Genomic DNA, 14,937 nt, shown 5'->3' with positions numbered 1-14,937 from the left:
AAGAATAAATTCCTCAGCGTGAGTTTGTAAAATAATTTTTTTAGGACTGTAAAATGGCAGATATTTGTAATAGAATGTTTTTGGTTATTAGTAATATGATGTGTATAAATAAAGACAAAATAAAAAAAGCATTCTGCACACAAGCTTTAGGGGCATATGGTTTCATAGCCCTTAAAGTATGCTTCAGTTTCTTACCATTATAAGTGGATTTGTTTTTTTGCACATACCATACAACTATAACCTAACCATCTTCTTGTAAACAGTTTGAACACATTACTGAAAAGACTGTGAATGTCATGGGAATACATCTTATAGCTCTACCTAGTATTAGCTGAGCAACAGTCCTTGTAAAGAAATCCAAAGGGTGTAGGCTGGCTAGGTTTTCAAAGCAAAAACAATTTGTTACTATTTAGTTCAAATGTGTGCTACTGGTCCCTGAAAATGTATGTTTTTAAATGTTATGTTGTGTTTACTTGCAATTTCAAATTTAATTCATCAGTAGGTATTTGGTATCCATTACATACCATAGAAGACACTATTTTTTCATAAAGCAGTCACATGCATTGAAGTTAGGATTACCAACTGATATATATGTATTTTTTTGCACCTTAAAAACAGAATCACTATAATGCATATCATGCTTCCACACCTTCCTTGCTGAAGGACAAAATGCATAAAGTGCCAGGATTTGGCTCCCAGATGGAAGGAAGCCATTTAGTACTCTGGCAGGATCACATCATTCTGCTGAGCTCCAAATTCCAGAGCAGGGTTTTCTTGCCCTTCTTTGGGGGCTGCTGCTTCCTCAACAGTCTTCAGCTTTTCCTCCACTAGGCCCTCCTCTATTTCTGGGTCAGCCTCCTTTATCCCATCCTCTAATGCCTCGGGCACCATCTTGGTGGCCTCAGCAGCATTTATTTCAGCATCTTTAACTTTCTCTATGGCCTGCACCTTCATCAGCTCAGCCTCTGCCCCCTCAACTGCCACTTGGGCCCCATCTCCTTGAATTTTCACTCCTTCCGGAATAGCTTTAACATCTTCATTGCCATCTTGTGTTGGAGATGGCTCTCGGCTGGCCTTCTGGCTCTCCTGGATGCTGCCATGGCTGCTGCTGGCGCTTCCCAACCGGGAAGAGGCCACCACGGCCTTCACTGCTGCCTGATTGGAAACAGAAAAGTGTCAGGTGTTACTTTCACTTAAAATCCCAAATCAGAGCTCAATTTCAATTTTGCATTTCGGGAGTTTGTTATTATATGTTAGTGTTTAATCTTTGAAAGTATATTATTCCAAGATTGTCTAATGAAAACTTGTTTGGAGAATGAACAGCAAAATATGTTTAATCTCAAATTAGCATATTTAATCATCTGGACAAGCAAAAACCTGAATAAATGCATTTTCCCATGGATTACCAATATTCAAAAATTTTAGATTGTGTTTCCCAAAGTATTTGTTTCATGGGACACTAGTTCCATGGATGTTAGTAGGCACTATGTAGATAAAAGAGTTCCACAGTCAAATTTGTTTGAGAAATCCTGGGTTAAGTCAAGGTTGTTTAATCTAGTGTATTTCAAATTAATATGACCATGGAACCCTTCAGGTTTATTTAGTCTGTATCAGCCTGTAAGTGATTGCTGAATAGAACACTATTTTTGACCCCCAGCTATTCTCTGAGATCCCTTGTATGTATAGCTAGTCCTAAATACCATTAAGTAAGAGAAAAGCACCTAATCTCTATTCCATATACATTCTATAAAAAGAGATATGTTTTCATAGATAATTTTCCCTATCACTTGAATTATTTTAATTTTTACCAAGTATAATTATTTGCCTATGTAATAAAACATAGTTTAAAAAAATTGTTTCCCAATTTTTGCATATTCACAAAGTAGACAACTTTCTGAATAAATGTTTCCTGAACAATGCTGTTCAAGCAGTTCAGCCTTAATTAAATGAGAAGCAATGATAATGGATTTGTTTGGTGAGTAAAGCTCAACATACAACACATTTCCCTTTATTAACAGTGAATTCTGGGAATTCCCTGGTGGTCCAGTGGTTAAGACTTGGCGCTTTCACCAAGATCCCACAAGCCGAGTGGCGCGGTGCCCCGCCTCCAAAAAAACCGAAAAAACAAAAATCCCCACAATGAATTCTTATGAGAGGATAACAGAACTACAATTGGCTTTATGCCAGCAGTGTTGGGATTTCAAAGCAGAATTTTTCCTAGTACCACAGGAGATGAATAATAGTATTAGATAAATAATAGTGGAATTATCTTTTATCATCAAGATATGAGAGAAATCTTTTTTTTTTTTTTTAATAAAACAAATAAATGCCATCTAACCTTGAGCTTGCGCCGGGCATTGAATTCTTGGAGCTTCTTTTGAGCTGTATCCATGTGTACAAAATTGGCTGCTTTACCTGTGACCCACGGGTGCTGGAGAGCTTGGAAGGTAGTCAGCCTTTTCTTAGGATCCAACACAATTAATTTTCTGACCTGAAATGATAAAGAACCATAGTCTTCTCAGGGAGATTTTTACGGTGACCTGGGCTTGCCCCTCAGCTCGTGAACTTCTAGGTCCTATTTAATTTCCTTGGCGGTACACTAAATATACATTAAACAATTTTTTTAAGTCCCCAGAGGTCACTGTAGAGATGGCTTCAGGTAGCAGTAGCTGAGGAATCTGAGAGTGGTGTGCGTAGGCTACCTGAGAGCCCAAACTGGCGGACAGCTTGCCCACAGAGGTCAAAGAAACAAGTCCTGCCTTGCCTGTAGACTGGAAGTTCTTTGAATGAGGACCAGCATCTGAATAATTCTCAGCCGCACTTCACATCACTTAGAGTTCAGAGCTTAAAATACACATCAATGGAGACGGAATCGTTCATGCATCCATCATTCTTTCTATGGGAATTGAATGGCAAACAATAGGGGCAGTATCATAGCCCTTATGATTATACCATGAGTCTATCATGAAGTTAATAGCCCTCTCTAATCCCTTGAGGGTACTTGAAGGAATAAGCCAAGAGCTGGGGTGAAAGCCTATTTAGAATCAAAGTAAAGGTGTCAGTAGCTTGGGGGTATGATTTGCTTAAAGGACTGAATTCAAACCAATGGTAGCCCATTCTGGGAGGTTTACCCTTGCTTGTGAGGATGAGCAGACAATAATTTGCCAGGAAGATCAACAACCAAAATAATCCCCAGCCCTAGGCTCAGAAGGGGTGACCTGGAATGAGGCAGAGACTATTTGGAGTCAGGAAGCATGTTCAAGTCCTAACTTATTCAAAGTCTCTAACTACTTTTGTGACCTTAGACAAAGACCACATGTGAATTGGGTGACTATGGACACCCTCCTGGGCCCTTTCTTACATGACCTCATTTCCACCCTAATTCCTTTGTATCAATAAATACATTCTTATAGACATATAACATTAAAAAAAACAAAACCATGTAACCCTGTCCATAACATTATCAATTAGTAACTATTAGCTCCAATTCATAAATGAGGGATGGAAGGAAGCTCAGAAAGATTTAGTGACTTGTGTAAGGTCAGACAACTCGTAACTGGTGGGGGCTGTACTCAAACTCGGGTCTTAGAGTTTGTCTCATGGCCACTACACCATAGTGCTTCCAAGGTAGTCAGCCTCTCTGGGTTTCAGTCTGCCAATATGTAAAATGAGGGGCTTTGGATGATTTAAGGCATAAGATCTTTTCTAACTCTAATAACCTAAGAACTGAACATAGGCTAACAAAATCAGGCAGCTAGTCAAATGAAGAATGAATATCTGGTTCTCCTTTCACTTCCTTTTTGTAGCATTTGCAAAGAAATGTGTGTGTGGGGTAGAGACACTGAATTTGTAAAGGGCAGAGATGTGAGACTGCTTAGGCTTAAAATCAGAGAGGCGGTGGACGGAGATAAGGATAATTAAGAAAAAGAATGCACAGTAGTAATACAAATTTGATAGTAGTCAGAGCTATCACCTGTTGAACACATATACTAATAATTTTATGTAAATGATACCTAATCCTTACACCATCCCTGACAGTTAGATATTTCCCTCTCATTTTCTAATCATCCGTTTCCTCTTATCATTACCATCCTCCTCCTCATGAAAATACAAAGAATTTACTGAAAGCCAGTATGTACCAAAATTTTATATATGTCATCATTAATCTTTACATTTGAAGATACTGATGCAACGAATTATTAAGAAACTTGCTGAAGATTAGAGAGATCCAGTGACCTTGTCAGGATTCAAACCCAAAGCCTTGCCATTATCCTACGGTTCCTCTTATAGCCCAGCTCCCCACTCATCGGCACCATAGCCTCTGCTCATGACAGAACAGATGCAGGTTTTGCTAATAAGTACACATTATGAGGCTCGATGATTGCTTTAGTTCTGAAGTTTTATAAATTTATTAACCAACAGGAGGTCTAGCTGAAGGAAGGAACATCACAGCTAACCCTCTTATCCATTTAATTTTTATGAGGGATAAAAAGAAATGGAAGGAGGACTAAATAATGGGGTTGTTATTGAGTTAGTTGGTGGTGATTACTTAGTATGTATTATATCCCTTAATTCTTCTAAAGACCTAGAGATAGGTACTGGTATCATCCCAGAGAAGAAAACTAAAGCACAGAGAGGGTAGGCTAGCCCAAGGTCATACCTGTAAATTAGAAGAAGGGGGGTCACTTGAATCCAGGCATGTCAGACTTTAAGAATCCTCGGTCTGTTTCCTGATTCATGGTTTCATTCAACAAATATTTATTGAGCCTGTACTTTATGTCCATATGGTACTAAGATCTGGGCACACATGCTTCACCCTCTCCCAGAGCTTACAATCTAATTAAGCAACACCTTTGAGCAAGTATACAGAAATGATGACCATCATGAAGTCTAGGGGGCAGAGGAACAAGTGGCAGAAGGAACGAACCAACTGTGAGAAGAATGGCCTGCTGAAGACGAAATCTCCCAGAGAATGCCAAATGGCAGCCAGGGCTTGAAGGTAAGAGTTACCTATGTAAAGAGGTGTGTATGTGTATGTAATGGTGGAGAGGAAGGAGGAAAGAACATCACAGAGCAGAAGAAAGAGCAATGGCCCATACCCAGAGCTACGTTGATGAGGGACTGCAAGTCTAGTGCTCTGGAGGAAAGAGAGATCAAGGGAGAGTGATGTGAAATGAGTGGCACAAGAGAGGATGACACTTATTTATAAAACCATTCCTCTGGATCCTGTGTGGAGAGTGTACTTGAGAAGAGCACAAGAAGAGGCAAGGAGACCAGATAGGAGGTTGTGGCCGTGAACCAGGAGAGGATGGGGCTTGGACTAGGCAGTTGTAGTGGAGGTGGAGAGAAGTGGACGGATTCAAGAGATGTTTAGGAGTGTGGGCCCTGACATGAGGGAGGAGTTGGGATGACCATTCCCACATCACACACACGGCCTCTCTTTCACAACCATGTTGGAAAATCCATGACCTGTAGGAAATCTGTTTTCATGAAAGAACACAGATGGTAAGGAGGGAAAAGAGCACTGGATAAGGGGTCTGGAAATCTGGATCCTTAGTTCCTAACAATGCCTTTCTGCTGAGAAGCTGTGTGAACTTGGACAGTCATTTCACTTCTCTGGGCTTTAGCAAACTCATCTTTAAAATGCAGGGAAGATTAGATGACTCCTAAGATCCCCTGGAGATCTAACCTTCTATGATTCAGAAGTCAGCTTTTAGTTATTTCTGCGTGATTTCTCTCCAGAGGATTGATGGTAAATGTTTCAATTACACCCTAGTATCCTCTTTATTTTAGAACAGGTGGGCCATCTCCCTAGAGGGTATGTGTTTCCTGAATGAAAACAAACTTCAATGTTACCTGAAGTGAGAAGCCAAGTAAAACAAACAAAAAAACCAAACAAAACATATAGTGTAACTTGTATAATGATAATCATGCATGATGGGACTTGTGTTACTATCAGGATATTTTAATAAGTTTGAACATTCAAGAAGCGATGTTGTTTTATTCAAAGTATAACTAATCTAGGTGATAGCAAACCATTTTAAAACAGAATTCTTCTGTGTAAATTATGTTTGGATTCACTTAGCACAGCTGTCTTCTAAGCAAGGTTCTGCATTGACTAGATGGTAAAAACTCATTAATTAATATGCCGTAATTTGTAATTTGTGATAATTCAGCTAGAGATGAATCAAACATATCTTTTTCATTATCTATAAGGAAAATGCATTAGTGTGCATTGTTTCATTAAAAATACTTTATAATTAAAAAGAAATAAGCATTAAGAGGGGTTAATTTAAAAAATGGCACTGTCCATTAATTAGATAAAAATGAATGCAAGGGATTTTATTTCATTTTGCTTCATTTTGTTTTGGTCACACTTACCAAATCCTTGGCATTTAGAGATACTTCATCCCACCAGGGGGAGATAAAGTAATATTCACAGTTCAGAATTCTCCTAAACATGAACTGATCGCCTCTTTCATCATAGAATGGTTCAAATCCACAAAGTCTAGAGGGACAAAAGATAGAGAATAAAATGTCTTTAAAAAGCCTAAGCATATTTCACCATTTTTTTTCAGAAATTCAAGACTGTCCTTTTTCACAGCTTCCTCTTATGAATGTAATCGCTCAGTTTTAGTATGTAATCACCTTCTTACAATTCACTTTTGATTATATAAACACACAGTCATGTCTTCAGGAAGTAAGAATAGATACAAAACCAATTTAAGATTTCTATAAAAAGTTATAATCATATTAATAATTATGACACAAAACAACAATAATAATAGCTAACACTATTCTAGGCATTATGCTATAGTGCTATTTCCATGGATTTTTTTCCACCAGGAATTGAGAAGACAGATTGATTAGAATTCCAATTGATTACAAAACAGAAAAGTTAGGATTTTGAGAAAAAAAAGGTTAAAAGGTGGAAAGAAAAGTTTTTAGTTGTTTTTATTCAGCCCTTTTCACTTGAATTCTTCCATAGAGATGAATAAAATACTCGATTTCTATCCCATTCCAGTTTGGATTTCAGAGTGAACAAACACAGGAGCTAACACTATTGTCAGGGAATGGCCTTTTAAAACTTACTACAGTGAGCAGATGCAGCCAGCAGAGGTGAGCAGCCTAGCGTTAGCTCAACCTGGTAAGTGACCCTCACTTTTGCACATCTTAAAGACATCTCACTATGTTCACCTTCATCTTCCGTCACGGGTCAGCATAAAAATGTATGAGAAATGTGGGAGAAAAGAAACAGAGAACCATCTCTGGCATCCTAAAGAGAGAGAGGAAAAGTGAGTTGCTGGTCTGGGACCACCAAGCCTCTACTGTTTATAGGTGGGTGGAGGTACTGAAATCACTAAAAGGGAACTCTTTTTTAAAAGTCCCTGCTAGGGCATGTGTTGCATCTAACAAGGAATGAAGGAAAAAGAATGAAAAACATTTCCCCAAATTCTTCCTTCAAACCGGCCAGGTTGGTGCCGAGAATGAAACGTTCCAGTGCATCCTAATGGAGTGAGTTTCTAGGAAGGAGCAATTTCTCATGTTCTTTTGCTCAGGGAACGTCCTGTTGGGAGAGTCTTCGTTTCTTTCAAATATTGTGGAGCCAGCCAGGAAAAGGCAAGCCTCAGGGAGTGCTGCGGCCTGGGCTCTGCCTCCTCCCTCTCCCACTGCAGCAGTCCACGCAGAGAATACTGCTCCAGCAAAAGGAGGGAAGGGAGCACAGGTCCACACGACGCCAAGGAGGCAGTTCAGCCTCACCTGGCCCTCCTCTGCCCTCCAAAACACTAGAAAAACATAGCCTGTTGTTGGCTAGTCATGGAGAAATTGGTCAGCTTTCCAGGCTTAGTTTAGGGAACTCTTAATGTTTCCCCTTCTGGAAATCTAGAGAGAAAAATGATAGTTCAGAAGGTACAGTACTCAAATGCCTTTCTTTCCTCTCAGTCATGTCAGCAAGTCTGTGCATTGGTAACAGAGGTAAAAAGTTTATCTCATCAGCCTGAAATGTCAAAAATGGAAGAAATGTGACAGAGAGCGGCACGCATGTGTGCGTGAGCACACAGACATACACACAGAGTGAGAAAACCCTTTAGAAATGGAAATATTTGAATGCTGACAATGACAGTTTAGGAGCATATTAGGATTATAAGGCCTGAAGTGTGACTGTATTACACAGGGTAGCTCCAAGCCGTTGAGCAGAACTGTAGTGTTGAAAGCTGAAGGAGAGAATTTGAATCTCTGATGTTATCTGATTCTGATTTTGACCTGAGAACTGTAGTAGTTGCTTTTGTCTGTGGGGACAAAGGGTTTTGGTTTAACGCTTTAAACCAAAGAGAGGGACCAGAATTCTTGTAAGAAACAAAATGGCCTTTATTTCCAGGCTACTGTCATCCTCAGAAATAGCAAGGTCATAGCACAGAATAGCCTGGTGGAACTCTTAATAATAATAAAGGAGGTACATAAGCCCAATGGCACAATCCACTGGAGAAAATGTTCCAATGAATCTTGCGTAGTGGACTTCATCAATTATTAATGGACTACAGATTAAATAAAAAGTCCCTAGGCTTAGGGGCTGACAGAAGTTGGATCAGAACTAAAGGATATTAGGGGCTTCCCTGGTGGCACAGTGGTTAAGAATCCGCCTGCCAATGCAGGGGACACAGGTTTGAGCCCTGGTCCGGGTAGATCCCACATGCCATGGAGCAACTAAGCCCGTGCGCCACAACTACTGAGCCTGCGCTCAAGAGCCTGTGAGTCACAACTACTGAAGCCTGTGTGCCTAGAGCCTGTGCTCCGCAACAAGAGAAGCCACTGCAATGAGAAGCCCGTGCACCGCAAAGAAGACTAGCCCCCGCTCGCCACAACTAGAGAAAGCCTGCGCGCAGCAATGAAGACCCAACCCAGCCAAAAATAAATAAATAAATTTATTTAAAAAAAAAAGAACTAAAGGATATTAGTTGTGAGCAGCACTGTTACTTTAATTTTGGGGGCTGCTACCACTTATTCAACCAACACCTATAATTAATGGCCTTAAGTGAACTAGGGGAAAGAAACTTGAGAGATTTTAAAAATTATTTTCAGGGTTACAGTAAGACGTTTCTCAAATGGCCACATTTTTTTCTCTTCATTTTCCCATGTTAGTGACCACATCATGGAGTTTTACTCATCCCATATTTCAGTTTTTCAAGGCAAACGTTACTAAATTTCCTACCTCCATCTCTGAGTTCTTACACATCCCCAGTGCTTCAACCCCTCCCATCACATTTCAACACGAAACTCTAATTGGGTGGGCACATTTACATTTTAGGGGCAAATCTGGAGCATTATTTGTAGTTCAGTTTTTCACTTAACATCACTAATTTGATATGTCACCCACATAATTCAGGAGACAACATTCTTTCGCAGCATAAAAGTGATCTTAAATGTAAGGTGAAGGGATTCTATGATGCGGCCTTGGGAATTCATTTTAATGAACTAATAAGCACTTGGTGTGGCAAACAAATTACCTAAAAGTTTTCAGTTTCCTAAGAAAAAACATGGTTCCCTAGCTCTCCAAATTCTTCTCAAGCTTTAATACATCCTGGAAACACAGGGAATTGATCACTGAAAATATCTTTTGACATTACATAATAGCAGATGGCTATTTTATGGGTTGCTTTTAAACATTTTTATGGTTCTTACTGACCAATATATCAATATAAACCCAGGTGAACTTAGAGTTTGCTAACTTGTTTGTGGGTTCTACCCTAGTTACCCTCTTCCTAGCCCATATTACCTAGACACTGCACTTTCTAAGATCACTATTAAATCAACCAAACCAAACCAAACCTCTTCCTACTATGGACTGAATTGTGTTCCCCCCAAATTAACATGCTGAAGCCCTAACCCCCAATGAGATGGTATTTGGAGATGGTGCCTTTGGCAGGTAACAGGGTTAGATGAGGTCAAAAGGGTAGGACCTCATGATGGGATCAGTGCCCTTATAAGAAGAAGACACCAGAGAGCTTGCTTCCTCTTTCTGCCTTGTGAGGATACAGTGGAAAGGCAGCTGTCTGCAAGCCAGAAGACAGCTCTCACCAGAACCTGACCTACTGGCACCCTGACCTCAGGCTTTCAACCTCCAGAACTACAGAACTACATTTCTGTTGTGTAAGCCACCGAGTCTATGGTATTTTGTTATAGCGGCCTGAGCTAATTTGCTTTCTTCCACACCCTTCAAAATCTCTTTACAGATTTGAATATTACAGGTTCCAACAATTAACTCTGCAGTATCCTCTAATTGAAAACCAAATCTACTTGGTTTGAATTAAACTTTGGAACTTACTGATATCTTGCTTTTGTAGTTGTTCTACAACAGCCTTCCTCCCCAGATACTCTTCCATTGTTCTTGATTATTTCCCTTGTATTTGTCTGCAATTCCATCATCTCTTTGGCAAACTGAAACCCCATGTTTATTAGTAGACAGGAGCTCAGGAATGGAGTTGGGGATACCAGAGGGTGAGAGATTTAGCCCCCCCTTTTTTTTTTCTACCAGAGAACAGGTTTCTCTGAGTTTAGGGTATTAAACTAAAGGTCCTTGAGAACTTAACAGATACAGGAACCAAAACTGATAGCCCAAATGCATTTAAAACATTCCTGATAAGAAATGTACCAGTTTGGGATTGCTTCAGAGATTAAACAGCCATTTGTCCCTTAAAAAGGAATAATACTCTAATCATTTGGACGAGATGCACATAAAGAAAATAAGTGCAAGTTTAATAGGTGGATTTGTTTCATGCTCATTACTATCATCAAACAATGAATTGTTCCCCAAATCTGCTATACACTGCATAGCAGAATGAGACACAGCAAAGCCCTAGACAGAAGTTCTGGCCCCAAGAAAATTACAAAATAAAAAGCAATGCTCATTTTCTGAAAATTCCATCAGTAACTACACTTAGTATGTCATAGAAAAACCACAAAAAGTCAAAAAGGAATATTGTTTTTTATGAGGACTATGAGTAACTAGAAAATATTACAGCAAAGGCAAACAGTATGCTTAGAGATTGCTTTTCTTCACTTACAAGATGTAGGTGATTATTCCTACAGACCACATGTCCACCTCAGGTCCATAGGCACAGCCTCTAAGAATTTCAGGTGCTGCAGAAAGAGTGAAAACTGTATTAAATTACAGTTTAACTTCAATATTCACATTTAATAACAAGCAATAGGGAAGAAATGAATTCGTCAACAGAAACTTCGGAACAGTTTTATAACCAATCTTCTCTCCCCAAACCAAAGTATGAGTCTACAAATTCTTATGTCTATTTTAGTGGGAGACATTATAGTCTCTCTGTGTTTGGGGTGCATAAAAATAAAGTTATTAACTTTAATAGTCTACATCAGAACATCATGATACTGCTCAAATCAGATAGAGCTATATTTCTGCTACAAAGGGAGCTGTGTATATAGAAAAGAAATGAAAGTTTAGCATAGTAAGGGGAAAAAGGCACAATCATGCCACCTGCGGCCTGGGGTGTCCATGAGTGTGTGTGTGTATTTGACAACGTGCAGGGCAGGGAGCAGGGCAGACAGTGAGAGGACTGGAAAGTCTCTAGTACTGGAAGGTTGGAACAGGAGCTAGGAGGGGCCCTGGCACATGTCTCGGTGCTGAGAACTACACATAGGTCTTCAGAGAGCAGCTGTCCCCAGTCAGTCTGGGATTATGAACTGAGAAAGGGGGCTTCCCAGTGTGCAAGGAGGCTGCTCCTATCAGCCCTGCCCACCATTGTGAAAATGGAAGGTCTTCTCAGCCATTAAACAGCCCTGGTAGTATAGAATAGTGAGATCTTCCATGATTTTATTACCTTAGAGCCGTGAAAATGGAGGGTTAACTGGGTCTAACTGTTTGCACTGAGGATTGGAGGTGTTGTTTGTTTGCCTAACTAACAAAGGAAGAAAAGAAGTGAGAGCTCTACCCTCTAGTAGAAATAGGGCTCAGGTTTAGAGCCCAGAGTAGCCCCTCTCTATTTTGAACAAAAGTGCTGTCTGTAGGTGTCAGCAGGGCCCCTGAGGAAGGAGCTGATTGATGAATGCTAAGGGCTCCTTGAGGGAGGCCTTGGGGACAGGGGCACCACACTCCTCCTTCCCTCAGGGGGGCAGGAGAGCAGGATCCCTTGTCCATGCAGCCTGGGAATGTCAATATTGGTGGAGATTATCAAAGTGAGCTCCTAAAGGAAGCTGTTCTCATGGGACTCAGAATTTAATTTACAGGAAGGAACACAGCAGATTTTCCACTGACGTCTTCCCATTCTATCCCCTTGTCTCCATCCTTTTCCAACCAGAATATTCTCTTCATATTTTATGTAGAAACTGTGTTACATAAAATAGAGGAAATGAAGAGCCTGTGTAATGATTGTGTGCATTCTAGCACTCTTGAGCAGCAATTCAGCAAGATGTACCCTTTGAGGAACTGGATCTGGGGCCAAGAAGTTTTTCTCATCTATGAGCAAATTATTCCTAGAAAATTTTTCTTTTAAGATTTAATTAACATAATTAAGAAAAATGCACGCTCAAAGCCAACACCATTCTCTCTGTCAGGTTGGCTTCCGTTTCCAGAGCCATCTGTACCCACAGACAGTTCCTTTGGGCCGCAGCAGCCCCCGCACTGAACTCCCACTCGAAAATGCTTTGCTCATCATAGCGCAAAGGGAACTGAGGTTCGGCTGCCACTTTCAGAAGGGCTGCTACTGTCGGGGAGCTGAACACATGCATATTTGGCATGCACAGTTAGTACCATGTGCCCTTCCCCACTCCAGGTCTCCACATCCGTGAAGCGTTATCAAGTCTCATACTGACATTTCAACATAAACACAGAGATATGTTGCGGACAGTCTTATATTTCCTGGGTCTTGGTTTTTACCTCTGGTAAATGAATTGAACTAGCTAATTTCCAAGTTTACTTTGAGTTTTAGCCACTGTGATGTGCGTAAAGGGTTAGTTATTAGAGTTTAAGCAAGAAGAGAGGACAAGCACTCCTGCTACAGAACCTGCTGAAATCCCATCCCTCCCACCGGAGCGCCTACTGTGTCTGTTGCCTTGCAGGCACCTATCCTGTCAGCTCCAGTGAAACCAAACCTCCTGTCCTGTGCTGTGCAGAGGTCAGCATGCTGTCTCCAAGGTCAGGTGCTCTCTCTGGCCATCCTCCATAGCTCCCAGGCCAAGGGCCCCAAACGAAGTGACTACTACGGAACAAAAGCCTTTCTGAATCCACTTTAGAGGGCATCTGGGTTTCTTACCTGATATGGCAATATCTGATCTCCCTTCACAGCACTGGGTGCAACCTTACTCTCCAAAGGCAATTTATTTCCTTGTAAGACCTTATGCTGCAATGTGAGTAAACTGGTGGTGTGAAAAGCTAGACTTTCCATAGTGAGGTTAACTGAGATGAAAGGAATATAGAACGTTTTTGCCCTCCATAATAAATTCTTCTTAAAAAGAATTTTTTAAATGAATTTAGCCTATTGAATATTTACTAATCCTAATACAAAATTTGGGTGAAACACACCTAAATTCCTAGACACAATTAGATATCAATTCACAGTAACCTTTAAATATTTTCACTCATTAGTTAATATGACCTTGACTTCAGAACCAGCAGAACACACCCTTGTAATCTATCTGAACCCTTTCCAAGAGCCAAAAGCTTTTCTAGAATACATTTCAGACGCTGGCACGCTAGCGCTTCAAGTCTCCTAGGTATCAAATGTCCTTGAAGGTAATTCTACAGATTTGTGATTTTCTTAGAGTGAGATATAGTTGACTACTTCCAATTCAGTTCAAGAAAAGGCATCAACTAGTGCACCTATTAATGCTATAAGCACTTCTGGATGTCCTTCATATATTTTCTTACCTCATTGCCAAAATAAATGCAAAATGGGGGGATAAAACATTTCAAGGTGTAATACAGTTTTTAAAAATGTATTTTAAGTGATTTAGAATCATCTTTTCAGAAATAGTCAATAGTCATTTATTGATTTTCCTGGCTCTCTTCTAAGTAGATCCAAGTTTTCTGCCACTTCCTAAAGTTATCTTATCAATTATGTTATTGCTCATTAAACACTAAATGCCACAGAACTCCCAGGACACCTCACACTCCAATATCTAGCAATTGAAGGTACATATAAAGATTGGAAAGAATTACGTTTTATTAAATAAAATCACTGTAACTGAAATTGGTTCTAAAATAAGAAGTATCAGGTATAGCCTGTGACACATTGATTGGTGCTAGGTTTTCCCTTTTTTCCTAAAGTCCTAGGAGAAGAATAGAGGGATAATTTAGGTCACTTCATTTTGTCAATGCCCTAGATGAGCTTTATGATCCCTTCCTACCTATGGAGTTAAAACTACAGAGTGGCATTCGTTATCGGAAGACTTTTTCAAACTACCGTTAACTGTTTTGAGACAAATCCAAGGGAGACTAAGGTGAATGAAATCAACAGGTTCATTCACTCAATCATTTAATAATTTAATTTATAATAAATTTAATAAATTAATAAATCATGAACTATTTGTTAAGCACATGCTGTATGACAGATACCATTGGGTGGTGCTGGGGAATAATGGGGAGTTACAGAGAACAAGTCTCCATCATCACGGAGCTTACAGTTTGGTGGGGGAGGTAGATGCTGATCACGAAAACCATACAGGGACTTCCCTGGTGGTCTAGTGGTTAAGACTCCGTGCTTCCAATGCAGGGGGCCGGGGTTCCACCCCTGGTCGGGGAACTAGATCCCGCAAGCTGCAAGGAAGATGCCCGCGTGCTGCAACTAAGACCTGGCACAGCCAAATAACTAAATAAATAATTTTTTTTAAAGTATCCTTTAAAAAAAAAAAAAAAGAAGAACAAAGAAAACCATACGTTTTGTAAAGTGGTAACTGGAAGTGCTTGGAGGGAGA

At 40.1% G+C, this 14,937-nt stretch overlaps 1 protein-coding gene across 1 annotated transcript in view; it reads right to left on the bottom strand.

Annotated features, from left to right (window-relative positions):
• Window positions 1-714: 714 nt before the first annotated feature.
• Window positions 715-14,937, bottom strand: part of CAMK4 (calcium/calmodulin dependent protein kinase IV) — a 208,550-nt gene continuing 194,327 nt past the window's right edge. Inside the window, exons 8-11 of the mRNA XM_059919407.1 lie at window positions 11,064-11,139; window positions 6,382-6,508; window positions 2,339-2,491; window positions 715-1,155 (exon numbers count right to left, since the gene is read on the bottom strand). Coding sequence (XP_059775390.1) covers window positions 715-1,155; window positions 2,339-2,491; window positions 6,382-6,508; window positions 11,064-11,139 — 797 coding nt within the window. The remainder of the gene's footprint in view (window positions 1,156-2,338; window positions 2,492-6,381; window positions 6,509-11,063; window positions 11,140-14,937) is intronic.

This window comes from Balaenoptera ricei, chromosome 3, assembly GCF_028023285.1.
Source record: "Balaenoptera ricei isolate mBalRic1 chromosome 3, mBalRic1.hap2, whole genome shotgun sequence".
NCBI classification, from domain to species: Eukaryota; Metazoa; Chordata; class Mammalia; order Artiodactyla; family Balaenopteridae; genus Balaenoptera; species Balaenoptera ricei.
The sequence above is the reverse complement of the archived record's forward strand: the minus strand, read 5'-3'. Positions and strand labels throughout refer to the sequence as shown.